At 42.6% G+C, this 23,087-nt stretch overlaps 1 protein-coding gene, 1 long non-coding RNA gene and 1 pseudogene across 5 annotated transcripts; 2 read left to right on the top strand and 1 right to left on the bottom strand.

Moving 5' to 3' along the window:
• The first annotated feature begins 2,915 nt into the window (after positions 1-2,915).
• Positions 2,916-11,358, top strand: LOC124068715 (high-affinity choline transporter 1-like). Of its 2 annotated transcripts, XM_046407142.1 has the most exons (8): positions 2,916-3,236; positions 3,928-4,041; positions 6,560-6,715; positions 7,066-7,214; positions 7,523-7,666; positions 10,105-10,258; positions 10,335-10,552; positions 10,634-11,358. In XM_046407142.1, exons 1-8 carry the CDS (start codon positions 3,053-3,055, stop codon positions 11,189-11,191), a joined length of 1,677 nt encoding a protein of 558 aa, XP_046263098.1. In that variant the 5' UTR covers positions 2,916-3,052; the 3' UTR covers positions 11,192-11,358. The 2 variants fall into 2 exon arrangements, with proteins under 2 accessions (XP_046263098.1, XP_046263097.1); XM_046407141.1 differs by having other exon boundaries at positions 10,335-11,358.
• LOC124068723 lies at positions 9,813-14,575 on the bottom strand. Of its 3 annotated transcripts, none has more exons than XR_006844965.1 (3): positions 14,422-14,575; positions 10,117-10,272; positions 9,813-9,977 (listed from the first exon to the last, which is right to left on the bottom strand). It is a non-coding gene; the product is annotated as an uncharacterized LOC124068723 (long non-coding RNA). The 3 variants fall into 3 exon arrangements; XR_006844964.1 differs by lacking the exon at positions 14,422-14,575 and adding an exon at positions 14,237-14,402; XR_006844966.1 differs by lacking the exon at positions 14,422-14,575 and adding an exon at positions 12,122-12,634.
• LOC124068717 lies at positions 14,454-21,363 on the top strand (annotated as a pseudogene).
• The last annotated feature ends 1,724 nt before the right edge of the window (positions 21,364-23,087 follow it).

The following is a 23,087-nucleotide window of genomic DNA, read 5'->3' as shown; positions in this document are numbered from 1 at the left end:
ATAGTCTTGTACTCGAGGAATGAACTGAACAAACCGGTGCCACAAGTGTCGCCGGTGTGAAAGCCCCAACCTCTCTATCAAGGCACCTGGCAACAACATGTCCTGGGTTTTGGACAGCTGATAGACACTTTATTCACGCCCCAAGGGAAATTCACAAAGGAGGACTAAGCAATGTCGCAACTGCCCCGTGCTGCATGCATCCTCTCTCTATACTCAACCATTACTTCATCATCACCTGTCCATTAGCTGCCCTCGTTGTGTCTGTGTCTCCCCGTAACCTTCTGCTGCTCGACTCGGACCAAACTGACCATTCGTGCGTGACCAACGAGTTCAACATTTTTTTTAAAGTTAACAGTAGCGCGTCAGCTTTATTATACTGAGACATTTACGTTAGAAAACGCTGAACGTGTTTCAACAAAGGGAACCTGATATATAAAACTTTATCTAACTAATTCCTATTGTCTTTTCTCTTACAAATTGTACATGTTCAACTGGTATGCCGCCAGCCCTCAGGCTCAGATGACTAAATAAAATAAAAAATACAATATGAAAAGAAGACTAGTCTTTTTGTCCGCTACCGGCTCTCTTGCCACTGCTGTCAAGCCAGCCTGCGATTCCAAAACGGGCAGTTCCAAAACGCGGTCAAGCCAGCCTCCCCAATAATAGCATAGTGCCTCCGTATATGAGACACTATGGTAATAGCGAGCTCGAATAAATTTCACAATAAAACCAGTGTCCGGGAAACTAAGCAAAGATACATTAAGTCATTAAATGAATAAAATAATATAATAACTGAATAAATATATGAACGAATAAATAAATCAAGATAAATAAAATATAAAAAATGCTAAAATTAGTCAAAATATCGTCAAATTTGTTCTCTGAATTCAGAGTGCAATTAAAAGGAAACTTCCGGTTCCCAGTGACCAATTTCACTTCACCATGATACCAGGGTGTCACACAATAAGTTCTAGGAAGTTCTGATGTAGCATTTCAAAATAAAGGCCATCCAAAATCCCATATATCATCAGATTTACTATATGTTTTGAAAGTAATTAAAAGGAAACGCCCTGTTGCCAGTGACCAATTTCACTTCAGCATGATAGTAGACCACCCTGTTGTCTCGGCCTATGGGCCGAACAGCAGTGCAGAGTGCCTGGCTTTCTTGGAGTCCCAGGGAGGGGCGCTGGAAGGTGCACCGACTAGGGAACACAAAAGAGATTTGCAGCCAAATGTGAAGCGGCTGGGATGAGGATCATCACCTCCAAATCCAAGGCCATGGTTCTCAACCAGATAAAGGTGGTCTGCCCCCTCTGGTTCCCCAGTCGGAGCACCTTCCAGCACACCTCCCAGAGAGCACAAGACAGTCAGGTAACCGGCTGCCCACAGCTGTCGCCCAAACCACATTGCACTGGCCCCTTCTAAATCTTGCCGTGGGTGGTGGGCCTACGGGAGAACAGTCCCACATCGCCTATTTGGGCTGCGCCCAGCCTGGCCACCAAACACTCGTCTGCGAGCCAGAACCCCAGGAATGGCTCCAGGGTGGAGCCCTGGTAACACTAATCCAGGCAACGTACACGTCCTTGTTGTCATACCAGTCATGAGAAGCTTTTGAACCGCTCTTGGTCAGATCTGTATCCTTGGACCTGTTTGCCTTGGGAGACCCTACCAGGGGCATTAAGCCCCTTACAACATAGTGCCAAGGATCATTTGGGCACTCAAACCCCTCCACCACGTTAAGGTGGCGGTTCAAGGAGGAGGAAGTTTCTTTTAAACAGCACTCTGAAAACAGAAAACAATTCTGATGATATATGAGATTTTGGATGGCCTTTATTTTGAAATGCTACATCAGAACATCCTGAAACTTATTGTGTGACAACCCTGGAGCAGTCTGCTATCATGCTGAAGTGAAACTCCTCACTGGCAACAGGGCATTTCCTTTTAAGAGCACACTGAACACAGAGGAAAAATCAAGTTTTTAAAAGACCTTTATTTTGAAATGCTACATCAGAACATCCTGAAACTTATTGTGTGACAACCCTGGAGCGGTCTGCTATCATGCTGAAGTGAAACTCCTCACTGGCAACAGGGCATTTCCTTTTAAGAGCACACTGAACACAGAGGAAAAATCAAGTTTTTAAAAGACCTTTATTTTGAAATGCTACATCAGAACATCCTGAAACTTATTGTGTGACAACCCTGGGGTGGTCTGCCGTCATCCTCAAGTGAAATTGGTCACTGGCAACAGGAAGTTTCGTTGAAATAGCTTTCTGAATTCAGAGATCAAATTTGACGATATTTTGACTAATAATAATCATTTTCTTTATATTTTATTTGTTTTGATTCACTTTTCTGTTCATAAATTTATTCAGTTATTATATTTATTTTATTCATTCAATGATTGAATGTAACTGTGCCTAGTTTCCGGGACACTGCTTTTATTGGGAAACCGGTTCGAACTCGTTATTACCATAATATCTCATATACGGAGGCACTCGAAAACATTGGGGACGCTGGTTTGACCGCAGTCTATTTTTGCCAGGGTGGATTACACAAAATGAAAACCCCAAAATAAAGCAACAAACGTGGAGTGGGTCACTGGTGTCCTGCAGGTAAAACAAATATTAACAATCGTAAAAAAAACACTTCCTTACAAAATATAAAAATATATTTTAATCAAACGTTAAAAACTACAAAACTAAACTTCTATACTGCTATACTGTCTATACGACGATCTACTTTCCAGCGGCCTGCGACACCACAGCAGGTTTGAATTAGTATGGAGTACACCGAAATGCAACGACGTGAAACACCACTCACCTAAAAACAACCGGAGGCCTACCGCTGTTCAGGCAGGAGTGATCATTTGGCCAACACAGACAACACACAGGTGTGCGCTCACCTCACTCCACCGGCGTGAACCAACACCACTACCTGCGTTCCACCCATAGGTGGGTCTATAGTTAAAACCACTGACAAATATTACACCTTCCATTTTCACTTACCACACAAGCAATTGCTGCTTTCGGGAGCCTCGGTCGGTCAGTGCACAATGAGCTTGAACGTCCCAGGGTTGGTGGTTATGGTGCTGTTTTACCTGCTGGTGCTGGGCACCGGCATCTGGGCCTCCAAGAAGTCCAAGCAGGTGAAGCACAGCAACCCAGCAGAGCAGACGGAGATTACTCTGCTGGGGAACAGAGGGATCAGCCTGGTGGTAGGGGTCTTCACCATGACAGGTGAGTGTGTGTGTGCAGTTGATATACATTAAAACTAGAATAAATTGATTTCTAGTGAATATAGATCTAAATTCTAAATCTAAATTCTATAGTAAAATTCTAGTCTCTATGGTAAATTTCCAGTCTCTGTAGTAAATTTCCAGTCTCTGTAGTAAATACCTTTGCAGCTTCAACTGCTGTGACTGCATCTGCATTCTACACGAATGGAAAATTTCGGCACTCCTGTTAAAGCTATCTCGAAATCAGTTTCACTTGTCCGTTAAGGATTAAACTTTAAGGTTCATTTTCTGCACCCTGCAACAAACAAGTTTTTTTGGCAATCATCTGCTCCAATGATGAATAAATGACCTGTTGTGACTGGTTGTGTAAATGTCTTTGTTATAAATCTATATAAAAACAGTCCCTCCTTCATGGGGTAAAACATCCTTTATAACAGTGATCTCATCAGATTTACCTTTAAATTTTCATATATAAGAATAGGTTAACATTCTTAACACGGGTTATAAATATGAATACATTAAAACAATGTATAGTACAATATTGAATCTTTAAATGCATATAATTCTTTATGCTGCTTTTGCTGCTGAAAATTCCTCTCACATATAAAGAGAACATGTATATATGTATATGTAAGTAGGGTGTGTGTGTGTGTGTACACATGTTCATACGACCATATGCATTATTCTTACAGCTACATTTGTTGGAGGGGGCTTCATCGTTGGCCTGACAGAGTTAGTGTACACTCCAACAATGGGACTGATCTGGGGTGTCATGCCTGTCACAGCAGCCTTGTCTTTCGTTGTTGGTAAGACGGTTTTTCACTTTTTCTCTCTGTTATGTCCAGTAAGATTCTTTTTTTCTGCAGTGATGTCATGGTGAAGGACAGCCATTATACAGAGTGGAAAAATATATTAAAATTGAAAATGCATAATTTTAGACATGTCTGGGTTTGTGCTGCTGGATATGGTATAGGACATGGTATGTGCTGAGTAGACATATCTTGAAAGACCTGAGCCTGTCAGCACAGCACAGGAAATTCCTTAAATTAAATTGTAACAAATTTCCTGTACAATTTACATTTTAATTTAGTAAATTAGTTACCTGGCAACTAATTTTGAATGTTTTTACAGTTAATATTTGTTTGAAACATTTAGCAAATTAAGCACATGATGATCGCTGATAATCCAAAATGTATCAACACCACATTAGATTATCTTCAGCTGTTAAAGAAAACAAGAGTCAGTGCTGAAACAAAACAAAACATTTATTAAGACTCAATACAGTGTATACCATATGTGTATGTAAGATGTGTATGTGTATTAATGTCTACTAAACTCTATATTTTAAACAAACTCACATAGGCATAGAAGGCATAAACATAAGACAGACTGCACAAGACTACTCAGTGTAACTCGTGTTACTGTAATTTGTAGCAACAAAGTCAAACTTCTGTAACATGTAAAAACTAACCATGTTTTGGAACCACTTTTGTTAATGAAATACAGTGTGCCATTGTCCTTTCTTTTGCGACAGGCTCAAAACCATTCAAAGTAAAATTAATCTTTTAAGAAGTGCAGAGACATTAAGGCTAACACTGTTGTTCCTCATCTCATGCACCTTCCCACTGGTTGGGTTGAGAGACAGAGAGAGATATAGACAGACAAGGGAGAGAGGGAGAGAGATGTATAGCAGCAGTAATAATACTAGAAATAATGGAAGTGTAGATAATAATAATGGAGTATACATGAGGTACTATGGTGATTATGATAGCAGTATTAGTAACAGTAATAATGGTAGTAGCTGTACAGAGTAGCAACAGAATTAAAATAGATTATGACTAAACAGTAGTAATTGCAGTGAGTTTCGAGCAGGACCGCAGCAGGAACTCCAATCACGATCCATGGGAACCTGAGAGACGAGAAGGCACAAGGACTCCAGGGAAGAAGTTGGGTTAGTGATATGCATTAATGGGACATAAATGTGTGCAGAAGGAGAGGGAGAGGAAAAAAAGAGCTCAGTGCGTCATGGGAGGACCCCCGGCAGTCTAAGTCTATAGCAGCATAACTAGGGGCCGGCCTAGGCCAGCCCTAACTATAAGCTTTATCAAACAGGAAAGTTTTTAGTCTACTCTTAAACGTAGAGAGGGTGTCCGCCTCCCGAACTGAAACCGGAAGATGGTTCCATAGTAGAGGAGCTTGATAACTAAAGGCTCTGGTTCCCAATCTACTTTTGAAGACTCCAGGAACCACAAGTACGGTAGTCCTGAATTTTGGGAACGCAAAGCTCTGGTGGGATAATAGGGAACTATCAACTCTTTAAGATAGGATGGTGCCTGACCGTTCAGGGCTTTACATGTGAGGAGGAGAATTTTAAAATCTATCCTGAATTTTACAGGTAGCCAATGTAGAGAAGCCAGTACAGGAGAACTCTCATGCTGGTTCTTGTGAGTAATTTTGCTGCAGCATTCTGGATTAGCTGGAGAGTCTTTATAGATTTAATAGGGTAGCCTGATAGAAGGGAATTACAATAATCCAGCCTGGAGGTAATGAATGCATGCACTCATTTTTCGGCATCTTTCTGACTCAGAATGTGCCTAATTTTTGCAATATTACAGAGGTGAAAGAATGCAGTCTTTGAAATATTCGATATGTGTGTGTTAAAGGACATGTCCTGGTCAAAGATAACTCTTAAATTCCTTACAGTGGAGCTTGAGGCCACAGCTAAGCCATCTAGCATTGCTATATCACTGGATAATTTGTTTCTAAGGTGTTCAGGGCCCAGAACAATAACTTCTGTTTTGTCTGAATTCAGAAGTAGGAAATTGCAAGTCATCCAGGTTTTTATGTCTTTAAGACATGCCTGAAGTTTGACTAGCTGATTTGTTTCATCTGGTTTCATTGACAAGCACAATTGTGTGTCATCTGCATAACAATGAAAACGTATGCAGTGTTTCCTAATAATATCACCAGTGGGGAGCATATAAAGGGTGAATAATATTGGTCCACGGACAGAACCTTGAGGAACTCTGTCACTAACTTTTGTGAGTGTGGACAATGGGTTGATCCAGACGAAGCACCTGAAGTCACAAAATCAGAAAAAAAGACAGGAAATACATTGTTTACAAGAGACAGCAGAATCCATCAAGCTGTGGAGACAAGCTTGTCAGTTTTCCAAATCAAATACTGCAAAACAAAAATTTGCTTTGATTACAGATGTGCCGTCTAAGTTACCGAAATTTATTACAGTGTACATTAAACAGACAAAATGCAGGGATACATGCAGTAACACAAATCTGTCTTCCTTTGTGTGAATCAATTATGAAGGTGGACTCTTCTTTGCCAAGACAATGAGAGACAGAAAATACATGACAATGATGGACCCGTTCCAGATCAAGTATGGAAATGTAATATGTGGAATTCTGTCTGTGGCACTGCTGATAACTGAAACAATCTGGGTAACAGCAACTCTAATTGGCTTAGGTAAGTCACACTGGTGTCAGTCTTTTCTAAAAACACACTTTTCAGCAATACAGTTTGTACTCAATACCATTGTTTACTTACTGCAGTGTGATGAGCGTACATGATTTCAAGGTAATTATTATTTTTCTGCACTTGAAATGTTAATGTATCAGTGTAATTTCCAGGAAAAAAACAAGCGTTTTTTATTTGGAACAGTATAATAATTCCAGGAATATCACCAGGTGAAACAGCTGAGACATGTCTCGCTTAAAACATTTTGAGTCATTAATTCATTAGACTGTAGATTTGGCATAGTGTAGCCTGTGGTTCAAGTGTGCTAAATTTGTGAATGAGTCAGTGTTACTTCACAGGTGCAACAATGAGCGTGATCCTGGATTTGCCCTACTCTCTTTGCATTTGGATCTCTGCCGCAGTAGCTATCGTCTACACGCTGCTGGGAGGTCTCTACTCTGTGGCCTATACGGACATCATACAGCTAACCCTCATATTCTGCAGTTTGGTGAGTTACTTGCTTACATAGGAAACAATTTATGATTTATAATGACACGGTTCAAGTTAAGCATGGAAGCTTGCCTGTTATATTGTAACTGCACTGAGTTCAAGGAATGTTTCTTACAAGGGACAAAACATTTGTCTTATCATGTCTTATGATAAGCTTTCGTAGCCTCAATGGTGTCCTGCCAAGCCTCTGATCTTCAGATCATCACACTAGCATACAGCATGGATATTCTGAAATTGTCACCCTAATTGAATATGAACATTTTAAAATGTTTATATCAGCGGTTCATTGTCTCTTTTTTGGTGCAGTGGTTATGTGTCCCCTTTATTCTGATGAACCCGCATTCAGCTGACATCACCAAGACTGCTTTCAACTTCACCTACCAGGCACCGTGGATCGGTTCTGTGGATAAAGAAAGAGCATGGAGGTGGATTGATAATTTCTTATTATTGGTAAGGACCACATTCAGTAAACTGTTGCTTTGTGTATCAGCACATGCAGTTATCGAATGGAAGAATAGGCAGTATCAGAATCAGAATCAGAATTCTTTTTTGTACAGACATTGCACTTGCAGTTTTCCCGACCAAGAAAGAAAGCAAAAGATATTAGAATAGGATAAACAACAAGATAAGTATAAATCTAAAAATACAGGTATTTACATGTGTAACACATGTACATTGTATATATAAAAGTATGAGTGTCCGTCACAGTGCAGAGTTTAACAGTTTGATGGTGACAGGCAGGAATGATTTCCTGTGTCGCTCTGTGGTCCATCTTGGGAGTAAGAGTCTGTTGATGAACGAGCTCCTGTAGCTGATCAGCACATTGTGGAGAGGGTGAGAGGGAAAGTCCAGTACAGTCCTTATTTTGGACAACATCCTCCTCTCGGACACCACAGTCAGAGAGTCCAGTTCCTCTCCCACAACATAGCTGGCTTTCTTAATGATTCTGTTGAGTCTGTTAGTGTCCCTCACCCTCAGGCAGCTGCACCAGCAGGCAACAGCATATGTGATGGCACTGGACACCACAGACTCATAGAACATCCTCTGCATCATCCTGCAGATGTAGAAGTACCTCAGTCGCCACAGAAAATAGAGGCAGCTCTGGCCCTTTCTGTAAACAGTGTCCACGTTCTTGCACCAGTCCAGTTTGTGGTCCAAGTACACCCCCAAGTATCTGTGCTCTTCCACCACCTCCACAGTGGCCCCTTTGATGTTGATAGGGGTCACTGGATCCTTAGTCCTTCTCAGGTCCACCACCAGTTCCTTGGTCTTTGTCACATTGAGCTGTAGGTGGTGTTTTCCGCTTCATGTGACAAAGTTGTCCACTACAGTCCTGTACTTTCTCTCATCCCCCCCCAGTAATACACCCAACCACCGCAGAGTCATCAGAAAATTTCTGAAGATGGCAGGTCTCTGTGCAGTGCTAAAGGTCTGTGGTGTAAATGGTGAAGAGGAACCACCACCACGGAGACTCTCTGAAGACTAAGACTCAGGCTGAAGACATGATGAAGTACTCTGCTTAGCTGGGGGGCACAGGCTTTCAGGACCCTGGGGCTCACAACATCTGGGCCTGCAGCTTTGCCTGCGCAGCTGTCTTCTCACCTGCTCACCTGTGAGGGTCATCGTTGAGGTGATGGGAGTTTCCACTCAAGCTTCCTCCGGTACCTCTCCTTTGCCTCCCTGATCCTTAATCAGAGGAATCACTGAATAGCTCTCACTTCTTCCCTATTGCCCGCTCTGAAAGCCCTCTTTTTGTCATTGAGGATGGCTTTGATGTCCTTGGTTACCCACGGCTTGTTGTTGGGGTAAATTTACAGTTAGGTTGCCATGTAAATATGCCCTTTCCTCAGAAGACTGTTTGACATGTCACAGTAGGACAAACACAGGTGTAATTAATGATTGCTTGAATTCCATTGAGCTGCTTCAGTTTCAATGTCCTGTTATGACCGGGACACTCGAAGGAAACAGAGCCACCATTAAGGTCATTGCTATCACTCGTGCTTTCCTTGCTATAAAGGTACAGTCATATTCATTTTCCTTCAGCAAAATTTAGTTGCATTCTGCTCTGAAGAAAGATGTGACATCACACTTCCAGTGCTAGTAATAATTAAATAGTGACCAGAGCTATGAAAAACTATAAACAGTGTGTGAAAGCAGTGATACAGTTTGTATTTGGGCATGCACTTGTTACGGCAATTTAATTTCTGCCTGTAGTGAGTTAAGCAAAGGAAAACACAGCAAATCCGGAAGATAACTGTTAGTACCCCAATTCAGGCTTATCTCTTGTGAGATTAAGATCTCTTCCTGCCCTCTGCTTTACCCAGGATGTTATTTATAATGGACCTATAACAGTCAGTTCATCAGGTCATTACTTGGTCACTATAACACTACACAACTAAAGCTACAGATTAACTACACTAAATATGAAGTAAAAGTAAACATTATGTCATTGTTACTACAAAGCATACAAAATTTCCATCACACACTGAAAACCCCTCTGCCAAAGAACAAATCCCTTAAAAAATCGTTTTTAAAAGCATTGATTATGAATGTACATGTACATTTGAAATCGATCGAAACAAGACAAGATTCTAAATATTATAACATGCAAATCAAGATTAGTTTACTTTATTTATTTTAAGTCACAAAGATACTGTATAGGCACTGTTCATTATATACCAAGGTGGTCTTCCTAACAGGTCACAGTTTTCTTTCCCACTTGGCTCTTGACATCTGCTGTTAAAGAAATTGTTCACTCCACCTGCATGTTTTAATTTGGAAATAGAGTAGTTATTGTTATTTATTGTGTGATATGTGAAAGCCATCCAATTCTATTAGAAGCCGTGTATTTACAATAAATGGTCTTTTGTTGGTTTGATTTTTGTAAGAGTCTTGGTAACCTGGGATGTCAGGACTTTCACCAGAGGACCCTGTCGGCTTTTTCCTCTGCCACAGCCAGGATCACCTGCTTTATTGCTGCTCCCTTCATCCTCCTCCTCGGGGTCCCGTCAGTGCTGATTGGCGCAGTTGCGGCATCAACAGGTACAGCGATTGAACTATGGAGAAAAGAGTGAGACTGTGCTTATTTATGCCACATTTTTTGCTTTATTGGCATTAGACTGGAATATGACCACATATGGCTCCCCGTCCCCTTACGAACGTGGAGAGGCCAGTCAGGTTCTGCCCATTACTCTGGAACAACTTGCCCCACCATACATCTCCATCATTGGTATTGGAGCTGTAGCTGCTGCTGTGATGTCATCAACAGACTCAGCTTTACTGTCGACTGCCTCCATCTTCACCTCCAATATCTACAAGAACATCCTGAGGACTGAGGTAGAAGGAAACTGGAGGGGAAGAACAGGTCTGTGGTTGTTACTTTTTGTGTTTCACCTCCTAGGCTTTTTTTTCCTGCAGGCCTCAGTCAGGGAGCTCCAGTGGGTGATCTGTGTCACTGTGGTGTTAACGGGTTTGGTTGGCACATCGCTGACCTTCCTACAGAACAGCATCATGGTTTTCTGGATCCTGGGCTCTGACATAACCTACACCTTCATGTTCCCTCAACTCGTCTGCGTCCTCTTCTTTAACATCTCCAATGGTTATGGCTCCGTCATGGGCTTGCTAGTTGGAGTGTTATTGAGAGTGCTGAGCGGTGAGCCATCCATAGGGTTGCCCGTCATTCTCCAATTCCCCGGCTGCTCTCTTGAGGACGGCGTGTATGTCCAGCACTCTCCTGTGAGGACTATTTGCATGTTGTCCAATGGCTTTGTGACTTTGTTGTTCTCTTACCTGGCTTTTGTGCTCTTCAGTAAAGGAGTGATTCCTGAGAGGTGGGACGTATTTAAAGTGAAAACCCATATACCACCACCAAACCTAATACTAATGAGCAAGGGCACCACAAAAACACACGAGAACGAGGAACCTGAAGTTAGGGATGAGAATGAATTAATGTTGACCACAAATCAGCAGGACTGAAAGCAGAATGGCTTAATGGGTTAGGTTAGTTAGATTATCATGTGTTGATCTTTGTTAAAAAAAAAAAATCTTTATGGTATTCATTCATTAAGAATTAATTCATTGTGTGTGTGTGTGGGGGGGGGTGTCTGGTTAATAAAGAGAATAAATTGGAATTTGTTGTATTATATCTGATGTCTGTGTGGTGGTGTTTACAGTGCTGACTGCTGTCCCACTTGACATGTCTGGGGATTTCAATTAAAGTACAGTACAAAGTGTTTGACATTCAAAATTTCAAGTTGAGTTTGTTTACACTGAATGTCTCTACACTCTTACGGTAAAGTTTATTTACAGTAACTTTATGTGGGAAAAGCCGATCACAATCTGGTGTTTCTTCAGCCTGAGTACACACCGAAGATTCAGAGGCAGCCCACAACCACCCGCTGCTTCAGGAAGTGGTCTCCTGAAGCAGGGAGGCCCTGAGGGACTGCTTTGATTCCACAGATTGGAATGTGCTGATGGAGCCACACGGTGAGGACATCGAGGGGGTTACACACTGTTTTACGAACTACGTGAATTTCTGCAGGGACATTGTTCTCCCCATCAAGACTGTGCGCTGCTTCCCCAACTACAAGGGGCATCAATGACAACCTCAATAGAAAAAAGAGAGCGTTCAAGGAGGGAAACAGGGAAGAGTTGAAGCAGGTACAGAGAGAGCTCAAGGTCTGCCTGAAGGAGGCCAAGGAGTCCTACAATAGGAATGTGGAACAGAAACTGCAACAAAACAACATGAGGGAGGTCTGAGAGGGGATGAAGACCATCACAGGCCGCAAAAAGACCTGCAGCACTGCAGAAGGGGACACAGAGAGAGCGATCCAGTTCAACCAGTTCTTCAACAGGTTTGACTCTCATGTTAATGTCTCCATTCCCCCCTCTGTCCCCTCAACTCACTCAACACCAAGACGTTGGTGGTTGACTTCAGGAGGAACAGACCCCATCCCACACTGATCTCCATCGAGGGTACAGAGGTGGAGGTGGTCAGGACTTACAAGTACCTGGGTCTGCAGTTGGATGACAGACTGGAAGGGGACACAGAGAGAGCTAACCAGTTCAACCAGTTCTTCAACAGGTTTGACTCTCATGTTAATGTCTCCTTTGCCCCCTCAGGACTTACCAGTACCTGGGTCTGCAGTTGGATGACAGACTGGACTGGTTAGTGAACAGACACCATCCACAGGAAAACACAGCGTCGTCTGTATTTCCTGAGGAGGCTGGGCTCCTTTAACATCTGCAAGAAACTGCTGCTGATGTTCTACCAGACTGTGGTGGCCAGTGTTCTCTTCTATGCTGTGGTGTGCTGGGGAGGCTGCATCAAGAAGAGGGACGCAACATGTCTGGACAGACTGTTGCGGAAAATAGAAAGAATGGGAAACTAGTTTCCTAGCAACAGAGAAACAAAGTTGTTTTTTAGCCCAATAGAGCAAGAGTTTGGCTATTTGTGTGTTGATTTTGTAAAGTATTAAGTAAAATATTTTTTATAAATAATGTTCAAGCTCAAATGTTTTTTGAAACTACTTTGATTGCCAATGAAGAGTATATAATTTAGGTATTTCAGGCACAATACAAGTTTAGTCGAAAGTTTATTTTATTAATCATAAGCCATGAGAAGGAAAATTTTGTCTCAAATAACCCGTGAGTATTTTAATCATTCAATATTTATCTGAAAATCCTGAGCACAATATCAAGTTAAAGAGTATTTGCTTGGTTTTGGTCATTATCTGGCCAATGTGATTGTACTTTAGAGGCAATGTTGCCCATAAACAAAGAGAAATATCACATTCTCACAATAGCGATACTGAACAAGTCACAGAGCAGCATGCATGTACACATACACATTCACACTCATGGTTACAGGAGGATTCAGTCAATATGTAATGAAGCTGCTTGTACCTAACATTATGAGTCCATATTCAGTATCTTTAAATCAGACCACTTTTCAGCAAAAAGACAAAAAAAGGATCCTTCGGTAGTGTTCTTGCGTAGATGTCAAATCCTTAAAAACATTCACACTACGAAAAGCTCCACTGAAACTCAAGTTTAAAAAAGGTTTGCAGTTCTTTGCAGGTCCTAAAAGGAATTTTGCCTCACCCCCAAAATAAAACTACCACCTGACATTTCTCTACGGGCCAATGATGCATCCTAAATTGTTCTTGCTTTCTGCTGTAGGGTGCACAAATTACATTAATACAGTGTCAGTCAGGAAACTCTTTGCATCATTTGTCTACAAAGTGTTCTGATTATGCTGCAGAACCTGTTTGAAAAAATTTCACAAAAACTTTACTAGAATGAAAAAGTTGAGCCAATAACAAAAGGGGGTAAGGGGGGAGGCAGGGGAGGAGGTTGTGGAATAGGGAAGGTCGGATGGGGAACAGTAGCCCGTCAACTTTATTATACTGACATTTACATTTACATTCAGATGTACTTTAGAAAAAGCTAAACATGTTTCAACAAAGGGAACCTCGTATAGGCCAAGGCAAACTTTGTCTAACTAATTCCTATTGTCTTTTCTCTTATAAATTGTACATGTTCAACTCGTACACCGCCAGCCCTCAGGCTCAGATGGGGCTCGGATGACAGGCACGTAACTGCGCCACAGGAGGACCCATCTTAGTGGAGGAAGCAGCCAAATAAGCCAAAAAAATAAAAATAAGAATACAACAAGAGAAGAAAACTAGTCCGCTAAAGGGGCAGCACCCACATCTTTCTGTCCGCTACCCGCTCTATTGGGTGGATTAAGCAAAATGAAAACCCCAAAATAACAACAAACGTGGAGTGGGCCACTGCGGGAAAAACAACCATTAACAGTCTTAAAAAACCACTTCCTTACAAAACATAAAAATATATTTTCATCAAACGTTAAAAACTACAAAACTAAACTTTAACATATCTGGTACAACGATCTACTTTCCTACCGACAACCAGCGGCCTGCGACACCACAGCAGGTTTGAATTAGTATGGAGTACACCGAAGTGCAACGACGTGCAACGACGTGAAACACCACTCACCTAAAAACAACCGCAGGCGTGCCGCTGCTCAGGCAGGAGTGATCATTTGGCCAACACAGACAACACACAGGTGTGCGCTCACCTCACTCCACCGGTGTAAACCAACACCACTATCTGCGTTCCACCCATAGGTGGGTCTATAGTTAAAACCACTGACAAATATTACACCTTCCATTTTCACTTACCACACAAGCAATTGCTGCTTTCGGGAGCCTCCGTCGGTCAGTGCACAATGAGCTTGAACGTCCCAGGGTTGGTGGTTATGGTGCTGTTTACCTGCTGGTGCTGGGCACCGGCATCTGGGCCTCCAAGAAGTCCAAGCGGGTGAAGCACAGCAACCCAGCAGAGCAGACGGAGATTACTCTGCTGGGGAACAGAGGGATCAGCCTGGTGGTAGGGGTCTTCACCATGACAGGTGAGTGTGTGTGTGCAGTTGATATACATTAAAACTAGAATAAATTGATTTCTAGTGAATATAGATCTAAATTCTAAATCTAAATTCTATAGTAAAATTCTAGTCTCTATGGTAAATTTCCAGTCTCTGTAGTAAATTTCCAGTCTCTGTAGTAAATGCCTTTGCAGCTTCAACTGCTGTGATTGCATCTGCATTCTACACAAATGGAAAATTTTGGCACTCCTGTTAAAGCTATCTCGAAATCAGTTTCGCTTGTCCTTTAAGGATTAAACTTTAAGGTTCATTTTCTGCACCCTGCAACAAACAAGTTTTTTTTTTGGCAATCATCTGCTCCAATGATGAATAAATGGCCTGTTGTGACTGGTTGTGTAACTGTCTTTGTTATAAATCCGTATAAAAACAGTCCCTCCTTCATGGGGTAAAACATCCTTTATAATATAACAGTGATCTCATCAGATTTACCTTTAAATTTTCATATATGAGAATAGGTTAACATTCCTAATACAGGTTATAAATATGAATACATTAAAACAATGTATGGAACAATATTGAATCTTTAAATGCACATAATTCTTTATGCTGCTTTTTCTGCTGAAATTTTCTCTCACATACAAAGAGAACATGTATATATGTATGTATAAGTAGGATGTGTGTGTGTGTGTACACATGTTCATACGCCCATATGCATTATTCTTACAGCTACATTTGTTGGAGGGGGCTTCATCGTTGGCCTGACAGAGTTAGTGTACACTCCAACAATGGGACTGATCTGGGGTGTCATGCCTGTCACAACAGCCTTTTCTTTCATTATTGGTAAGACAGTTTTTCACTTTTTCTCCCTGTTATGTCCAGTAAGATTCTTTTTTTCTGCAGTGACGTCATGGTGAAGGACAGCCATTATACAGAGTGGAAAAATATATTAAAATTGAAAATGCATGATTTCTAATAATGTATGCATAATAATGTCTGAGTTTGTGCTGCTGGATATGGTATAGGACATGGTATGTGCTGAGTGGACATGTCTTGAAAGACCTCAGGCTGTCAGCACAGCACAGGAAATTCCTTAAATTAAATTGTAACAAATTTCCTGTACAATTTACATTTTAATTTAGTAAATTAGTTAATTAGGCAACTAATTTTGTCAGTAAATAGCTGTTACCTGTTCATATTTCAATATTTGGTTATATAATGTTTTTATAGTTAAACTTAATCTAGCAAATTAAGAACATGATGATCGCTGATAATCCAAAATGTATCAACACCACATTAGATTATCTTCAGCTCTGCTTGATCCAGACGAAGCACCTGAAGTCACAAAATCAGAAAAAAAGACAGGAAATACATTGTTTACAAGAGACAGCAGAATCCATCAAGCTGTGGAGACAAGCTTGTCAGTTTTCCAAATCAAATACTGCAAAACAAAAATTTGCTTTGATTGCAGTTGTGCCGTCTAAGTTACCGAAATTTATTACAGTGTACACTAAACAGACAAAATGCAGGGATACATGCAGTAACACAAATCTGTCTTCCTTTGTGTGAATCAATTATGAAGGTGGACTCTTCTTCGCCAAGACAATGAGAGACAGAAAATACATGACAATGATGGACCCGTTCCAGATCAAGTATGGAAATGTAATATGTGGAATTCTGTCTGTGGCACTACTGATAACTGAAGTAATCTGGGTAACAACAACTCTAATTGGCTTAGGTAAGTCCCACTGGTGTCAGTCTTTTCTAAAAACACACTTTTCAGCAATACAGTTTGTACTCAATACCATTGTTTACTTACTGCAGTGTGATGAGCGTACATGATTTCAAGGTAATTATTTTTCTGTACTTGAAACGTTAACACACCAGTGTAACTTCCAGAAAAGAAACAAGCGTCTTTTATTTGGAACAGTATAATATTTCCAGGAATATCACCAGGTGAAACAGCTGAGACATGTCTCGCAAGACTCGCTTAAAACATTTTAAGTCATTAATGCATTAGACTGTAGATTTGGCATAGTGTAGTCTGTGGTTCAAGTGTGCTAAATTTGTAAATGAGTCAGTGTTACTTCACAGGTGCAACAATGAGCGTGATCCTGGATTTGCCCTACTCTCTTTGCATTTGGATCTCTGCCGCAGTAGCTATCGTCTACACGCTGCTGGGAGGTCTCTACTCTGTGGCCTATACGGACATCATACAGCTAACCCTCATATTCTGCAGTTTGGTGAGTTACTTGCTTACACAGGAAACAATTTATGATTTATAATGACACGGTTCAAGTTAAGCATGGAAGCTTGTTAAACCTGTTATATTGTAACTGCACTGAGTTCAAGGAATGTTTCCTTTGGGGGACAAAACATTTGTCTTATCATGTCTTATGATAAGCTTTCGCAGCCTCAATGGTGTCCTGCCAAGTCTCTGATCTTCAGATCATCACACTAGCATACAGCATGGATATTCTGAAATTGTCACCCTAATTGAATATGAACATTTTAAAATGTTTATATCAGCGGTTCATTGTCTCTTTTTTGGTGCAGTGGTTATGTGTCCCCTTTATTCTGATGAACCCGCATTCAGCTGACATCACCAAGACTGCTTTCAACTTCACCTACCAGGCACCGTGGATCGGTTCTGTGGATAAAGAAAGAGCATGGAGGTGGATTGATAATTTCTTATTATTGGTAAGGACCACATTCAGTAAACTGTTGCTTTGTGTATCAGCACATGCAGTTATCGAATGGAAGAATAGGCAGTATCAGAATGAGAATCAGAATTCCTTTATTTATTCCCAAGGGGAAATTCTTTTTTGTACAGACATTGCACTTGCAGTTTTCCCGACTAAGAAAGAAAGCAAAAGATATTAGAATAGGATAAACAACAAGATAAGTATAAATCTAAAACTACAGGTATTTACATGTGTAACATATATACATTGTATATATAAAAGTATGTGTGTCCATCACAGTGCAGAGTTTACCAGTTTGATGGTGACAGGCAGGAATGATTTCCTGTGTCGCTCTGTGGTGCATCTCGGGAGTAAGAGTCTGTTGATGAACAAGCTCCTGTAGCTGGTCAGCACATGTGGAGAGGGTGAGAGGGAAAGTCCAGTACAGTCCTTATTTTGGACAACATCCTCCTCTCGGACAACACAGTCAGAGAGCCCAGTTCCTCTCCCACAACATAGCTGGCTTTCTTTATGATTCTGTTGAGTCTGTTAGTGTCCCTCACCCTCAGGCAGCTGCACCAGCAGGCAACAGCATATGTGATGGCACTGGACACCACCGACTCATAGAACATCCTCTGCATCGTCCTGCAGATGTAGAAGGACCTCAGTCGCCATAGAAAATAGAGGCGGCTCTGGCCCTTTCTGTAAACAGTGTCCACGTTCTTGCACCAGTCCAGTCTGTGGTCCAAGTACACCCCCAAGTATTTGTACTCCTCCACCACCTCCACAGTGGCCCCTTTGATGTTGATAGGGGTCACTGGATCCTTAGTCCTTCTCAGGTCCACCACCAGTTCCTTGGTCTTTGTCACATTGAGCTGTAGGTGGTTTTTCCTGCTCCATGTGACAAAGTTGTCCACTACAGTCCTGTACTTTCTCTCATCCCCCCCAGTAATACACCCAACCACCGCAGAGTCATCAGAAAATTTCTGAAGATGGCAGGTCTCTGTGCAGTGCTAAAAGTCTGTGGTGTAAATGGTGAAGAGGAAGGGAGAGAGGACGGTCCCCCGTGGAGCCCCAAGGCGGAGCTGGTAGGTGAACTGACGAGGATCCTGAAATGGTTGGACCATGGGCCGGAGCTGTTCCAGGACGAGTCTTTCCAGGGTCTTCATGATGTGTGACATCAGAGCCACAGGCCTGTAGTCCTTGGGGTCGCTGGGACGCGTCGTCTTTTGGACAGGAACGAGGCATGATGTCTTCCACACCACGGGGACTCTCTTAAGACTAAGACTCAGGTTGAAGACATGATGAAGTACTTTCACAGGCTTTCAGGACCCTGGGCTCACAACATCTGGGCCTGCAGCTTTGCCTGCACGGAGTCTCTGCAGCTGTCTTCTCACCTGCTCAGCTGTGAAGGTCATTGTTGAGGTGATGAGTGGGGGAGGAGTGCACGTGGTACCCAGGTGAGAGCGGTCCACCTGAGTGTCTGGGGACGAGGTGTGAGCAAGGTGGGGTCACAGTGTCGAATCTGTTAAAGAACTGATTAAGCTCATTCGCCCGTTCCACACTGCCATCAACTCCTCCTCCGCTGTTTCCACTCCAGCTTCCTCCAGTACCTCTCCTTTGCCTCCCTGATCCTTAATCTCAGGATGCGCTGAACAGATCTCACTTCTTCCCTATTGCCCGCTCTGAAAGCCTTCTTCTTGTCGTTGAGGATGGCTTTGATGTCCTTGGTTACCCACGGCTTGTTGTTGGGGTAAATTTACAGTTAGGTTGCCATGTAAATATGCCCTTTCCTCAGAAGACTGTTTGACATGTCACAGTAGGACAAACACAGGTGTAATTAATGATTGCTTGAATTCCATTGAGCTGCTTCAGTTTCAATGTCCTGTTATGACCGGGACACTCAAATGAAACAGAGCTATCACAGCATTGCTATCGCTCGTGCTTTCCTTGCTATAAAGGTACAGTCATATTCATTTTCCTTCAGCAAAATTTAGTTGCATTCTGCTCTGAAGAAAGATGTGACATCACACTTCCAGTGCTAGTAATAATTAAATAGTGACCAGAGCTATGAAAAACTATAAACAGTGTGTGAAAGCAGTGATACAGTTTGTATTTGGGCATGCACTTGTTACGGCAATTTAATTTCTGCCTGTAGTGAGTTAAGCAAAGGAAAACACAGCAAATCCGGAAGATAACTGTTAGTACCCCAATTCAGGCTTATCTCTTGTGAGATTAAGATCTCTTCCTGCCCTCTGCTTTACCCAGGATAGGTTATTTATAATGGACCTATAACAGTCAGTTCATCAGGTCATTACTTGGTCACTATAACACTACACAACTAAAGCTACAGATTAACTACACTAAATATGAAGTAAAAGTAAACATTATGTCATTGTTACTACAAAGCATACAAAATTTCCATCACACACTGAAAACCCCTCTGCCAAAGAACAAATCCCTTAAAAAATCGTTTTTAAAAGCATTGATTATGAATGTACATGTACATTTGAAATCGATCGAAACAAGACAAGATTCTAAATATTATAACATGCAAATCAAGATTAGTTTACTTTATTTATTTTAAGTCACAAAGATACTGTATAGGCACTGTTCATTATATACCAAGGTGGTCTTCCTAACAGGTCACAGTTTTCTTTCCCACTTGGCTCTTGACTTCTGGCTGTTAAAAAAAATTGTTCAGTCCACCTGCATGTTTTAATTTGGAAATAGAGTAGTTATTGTTATTTATTGTGTGGTATGTGAAAGCCATCCAATTCTATTAGAAGCCGTGTGTTTACAATAAATGGTCTTTTGTTGGTTTGATTTTTGTAAGAGTCTTGGTAACCTGGGATGTCAGGACTTTCACCAGAGGACCCTGTCGGCTTTTTCCTCTGCCACAGCCAGGATCACCTGCTTTATTGCTGCTCCCTTCATCCTCCTCCTCGGGGTCCCGTCACTGCTGATTGGCGCAGTTGCGGCATCAACAGGTACAGCGATTGAATTATGGAGCAAAGAAAAGTGAGACTGTGCTTATTTATGCCACATTTTTTGCTTTATTGGCATTAGACTGGAATATGACCACATATGGCTCCCCGTCCCCTTACGAACGTGGAGAGGCCAGTCAGGTTCTGCCCATTACTCTGGAACAACTTGCCCCACCATACATCTCCATCATTGGTATTGGAGCTGTAGCTGCTGCCGTGATGTCATCAACAGACTCAGCTTTACTGTCGGCTGCCTCCATCTTCACCTCCAATATCTACAAGAACATCCTGAGGACTGAGGTAGAAGGAAACTGGAGGGGAAGAACAGGTCTGTGGTTGTTTCTTTTTGTGTTTCACCTCCCATTTTTGTTTCCTGCAGGCCTCAGACAGGGAGCTCCAGTGGGTGATCCGTGTCACTGTGGTGTTAACGGGTTTGGTTGGCACATCGCTGACCTTCCTACAGAACAGCATCATGGTTTTCTGGATCCTGGGCTGTGACATAACCTACACCTTCATGTTCCCTCAACTCGTCTGCGTCCTCTTCTTTAACATCTCCAATGGTTATGGCTCCATCATGGGCTTGCTAGTTGGAGTGTTATTGAGAGTGCTGAGCGGTGAGCCATCCATAGGGTTGCCCGTCATTCTCCAATTCCCCGGCTGCTCTCTTGAGGACGGCGTGTATGTCCAGCACTCTCCTGTGAGGACTATTTGCATGTTGTCCAATGGCTTTGTGACTTTGTTGTTCTCTTACCTGGCTTTTGTGCTCTTCAGTAAAGGAGTGATTCCTGAGAGGTGGGACGTATTTAAAGTGAAAACCCATATACCACCACCAAACCTAATACTAATGAGCAAGGGCACCACAAAAACACACGAGAACAAGGAACCTGAAGTTAGGGATGAGAATGAATTAATGTTGACCACAAATCAACAGGACTGAAAGCAGAATGGCTTAATGGGTTAGGTTAGTTAGATTATCATGTGTTGATCTTTGTTAAAAAAAAAAAAAATCTTTATGGTATTCATTCATTAAGAATTAATTCATTGTGTGTGTGTGTGTGGGGGGGGTGTCTGGTTAATAAAGAGAATAAATTGGAATTTGTTGTATTATATCTGATGTCTGTGTGGTGGTGTTTACAGTGCTGACTGCTGTCCCACTTGACATGTCTGGGGATTTCAATTAAAGTACAGTACAAAGTGTCTGACATTCAAAATTTCAAGTTGAGTTTGTTTACACTGAATGTCTCTACACTCTTACGGTAAAGTTTATTTACAGTAACTTTATGTGGGAAAAGCCGATCACAATCTGGTGTTTCTTCAGCCTGAGTACACACCGAAGATTCAGAGGCAGCCCACAACCACCCGCTGCTTCAGGAAGTGGTCTCCTGAAGCAGGGAGGCCCTGAGGGACTGCTTTGATTCCACAGATTGGAATGTGCTGATGGAGCCACACGGTGAGGACATCGAGGGGGTTACACACTGTTTTACGAACTACGTGAATTTCTGCAGGGACATTGTTCTCCCCATCAAGACTGTGCGCTGCTTCCCCAACTACAAGGGGCATCAATGACAACCTCAATAGAAAAAAGAGAGCGTTCAAGGAGGGAAACAGGGAAGAGTTGAAGCAGGTACAGAGAGAGCTCAAGGTCTGCCTGAAGGAGGCCAAGGAGTCCTACAATAGGAATGTGGAACAGAAACTTCAACAAAACAACATGAGGGAGGTCTGAGAGGGGATGAAGACCATCACAGGCCACAAAAAGACCTGCAGCACTGCAGAAGGGGACACAGAGAGAGCGATCCAGTTCAACCAGTTCTTCAACAGGTTTGACGCTCATGTTAATGTCTCCATTCCCCCCTCTGTCCCCTCAACCCACTCAACACCCATCCACACCCATCCCCATGAAAATGGGTCCGCTTCCCCCTTCATCCACTCAACACCCAGCCCCAACGCAAGGACACAGACTCAGCCCCCATCAACATCACTTGTCACCAGGTCAGCAGGGAGCCGAAGAAAAGTCGCTCCAGCAAGGCAGCCGGCCCAGACAAGGTGTGCCCGAGAATGCTTAAGGCCTGTGCTATGGAGCTGGGGAAGCCCCTCCAGCAGATCTTCAACATGAGCATTCACCAGGGGAAGGTTCCAACCCTGTGGAAGACATCCTGTCTTGTCCCAGTCCCCAAGAGGCCACACCTGAGACAGCCCGACGACTTCAGACCGGTGGCCCTAACGTCACACGAACGATACTGTGATAATGGGATGCATTGAGGATGGACAGGAGGAGGAGTACAGGACCCTGGTAGGGGACTTTGCTGAATGGTGCAGGGCTAACAAGCTCCAACTCAACACATCCAAAACCAAGGAGTTGGTGGTTGACTTCAGGAGGAACAGACCCCATCCCACACTGATCTCCATCGAGGGCACGGAGGTGGAGGTGGTCAGGACTTACAAGTACCTGGGTCTGCAGTTGGATGACAGACTGGAAGGGGACACAGAGAGAGCTAACCAGTTCAACCAGTTCTTCAACAGGTTTGACTCTCATGTTAATGTCTCCTTTGCCCCCTCAGGACTTACCAGTACCTGGGTCTGCAGTTGGAAGGAAAACACAGCGTCGTCTGTATTTCCTGAGGAGGCTGGGCTCCTTTAACATCTGCAAGAAACTGCTGCTGATGTTCTACCAGACTGTGGTGGCCAGTGTCCTCTTCTATGCTGTGGTGTGCTGGGGAGGCTGCATCAAGAAGAGGGACGCAACACGTCTGGACAGACTGGTGCGGAGGGTGACTCTGTAGTGTCAGTAACAGAAA

The sequence above is a fragment of the Scatophagus argus genome, chromosome 12 (assembly GCF_020382885.2).
Source record: "Scatophagus argus isolate fScaArg1 chromosome 12, fScaArg1.pri, whole genome shotgun sequence".
Lineage (NCBI taxonomy): Eukaryota > Metazoa > Chordata > Actinopteri > Scatophagidae > Scatophagus > Scatophagus argus.
This window is presented reverse-complemented; position numbering and strand designations above follow the sequence as displayed.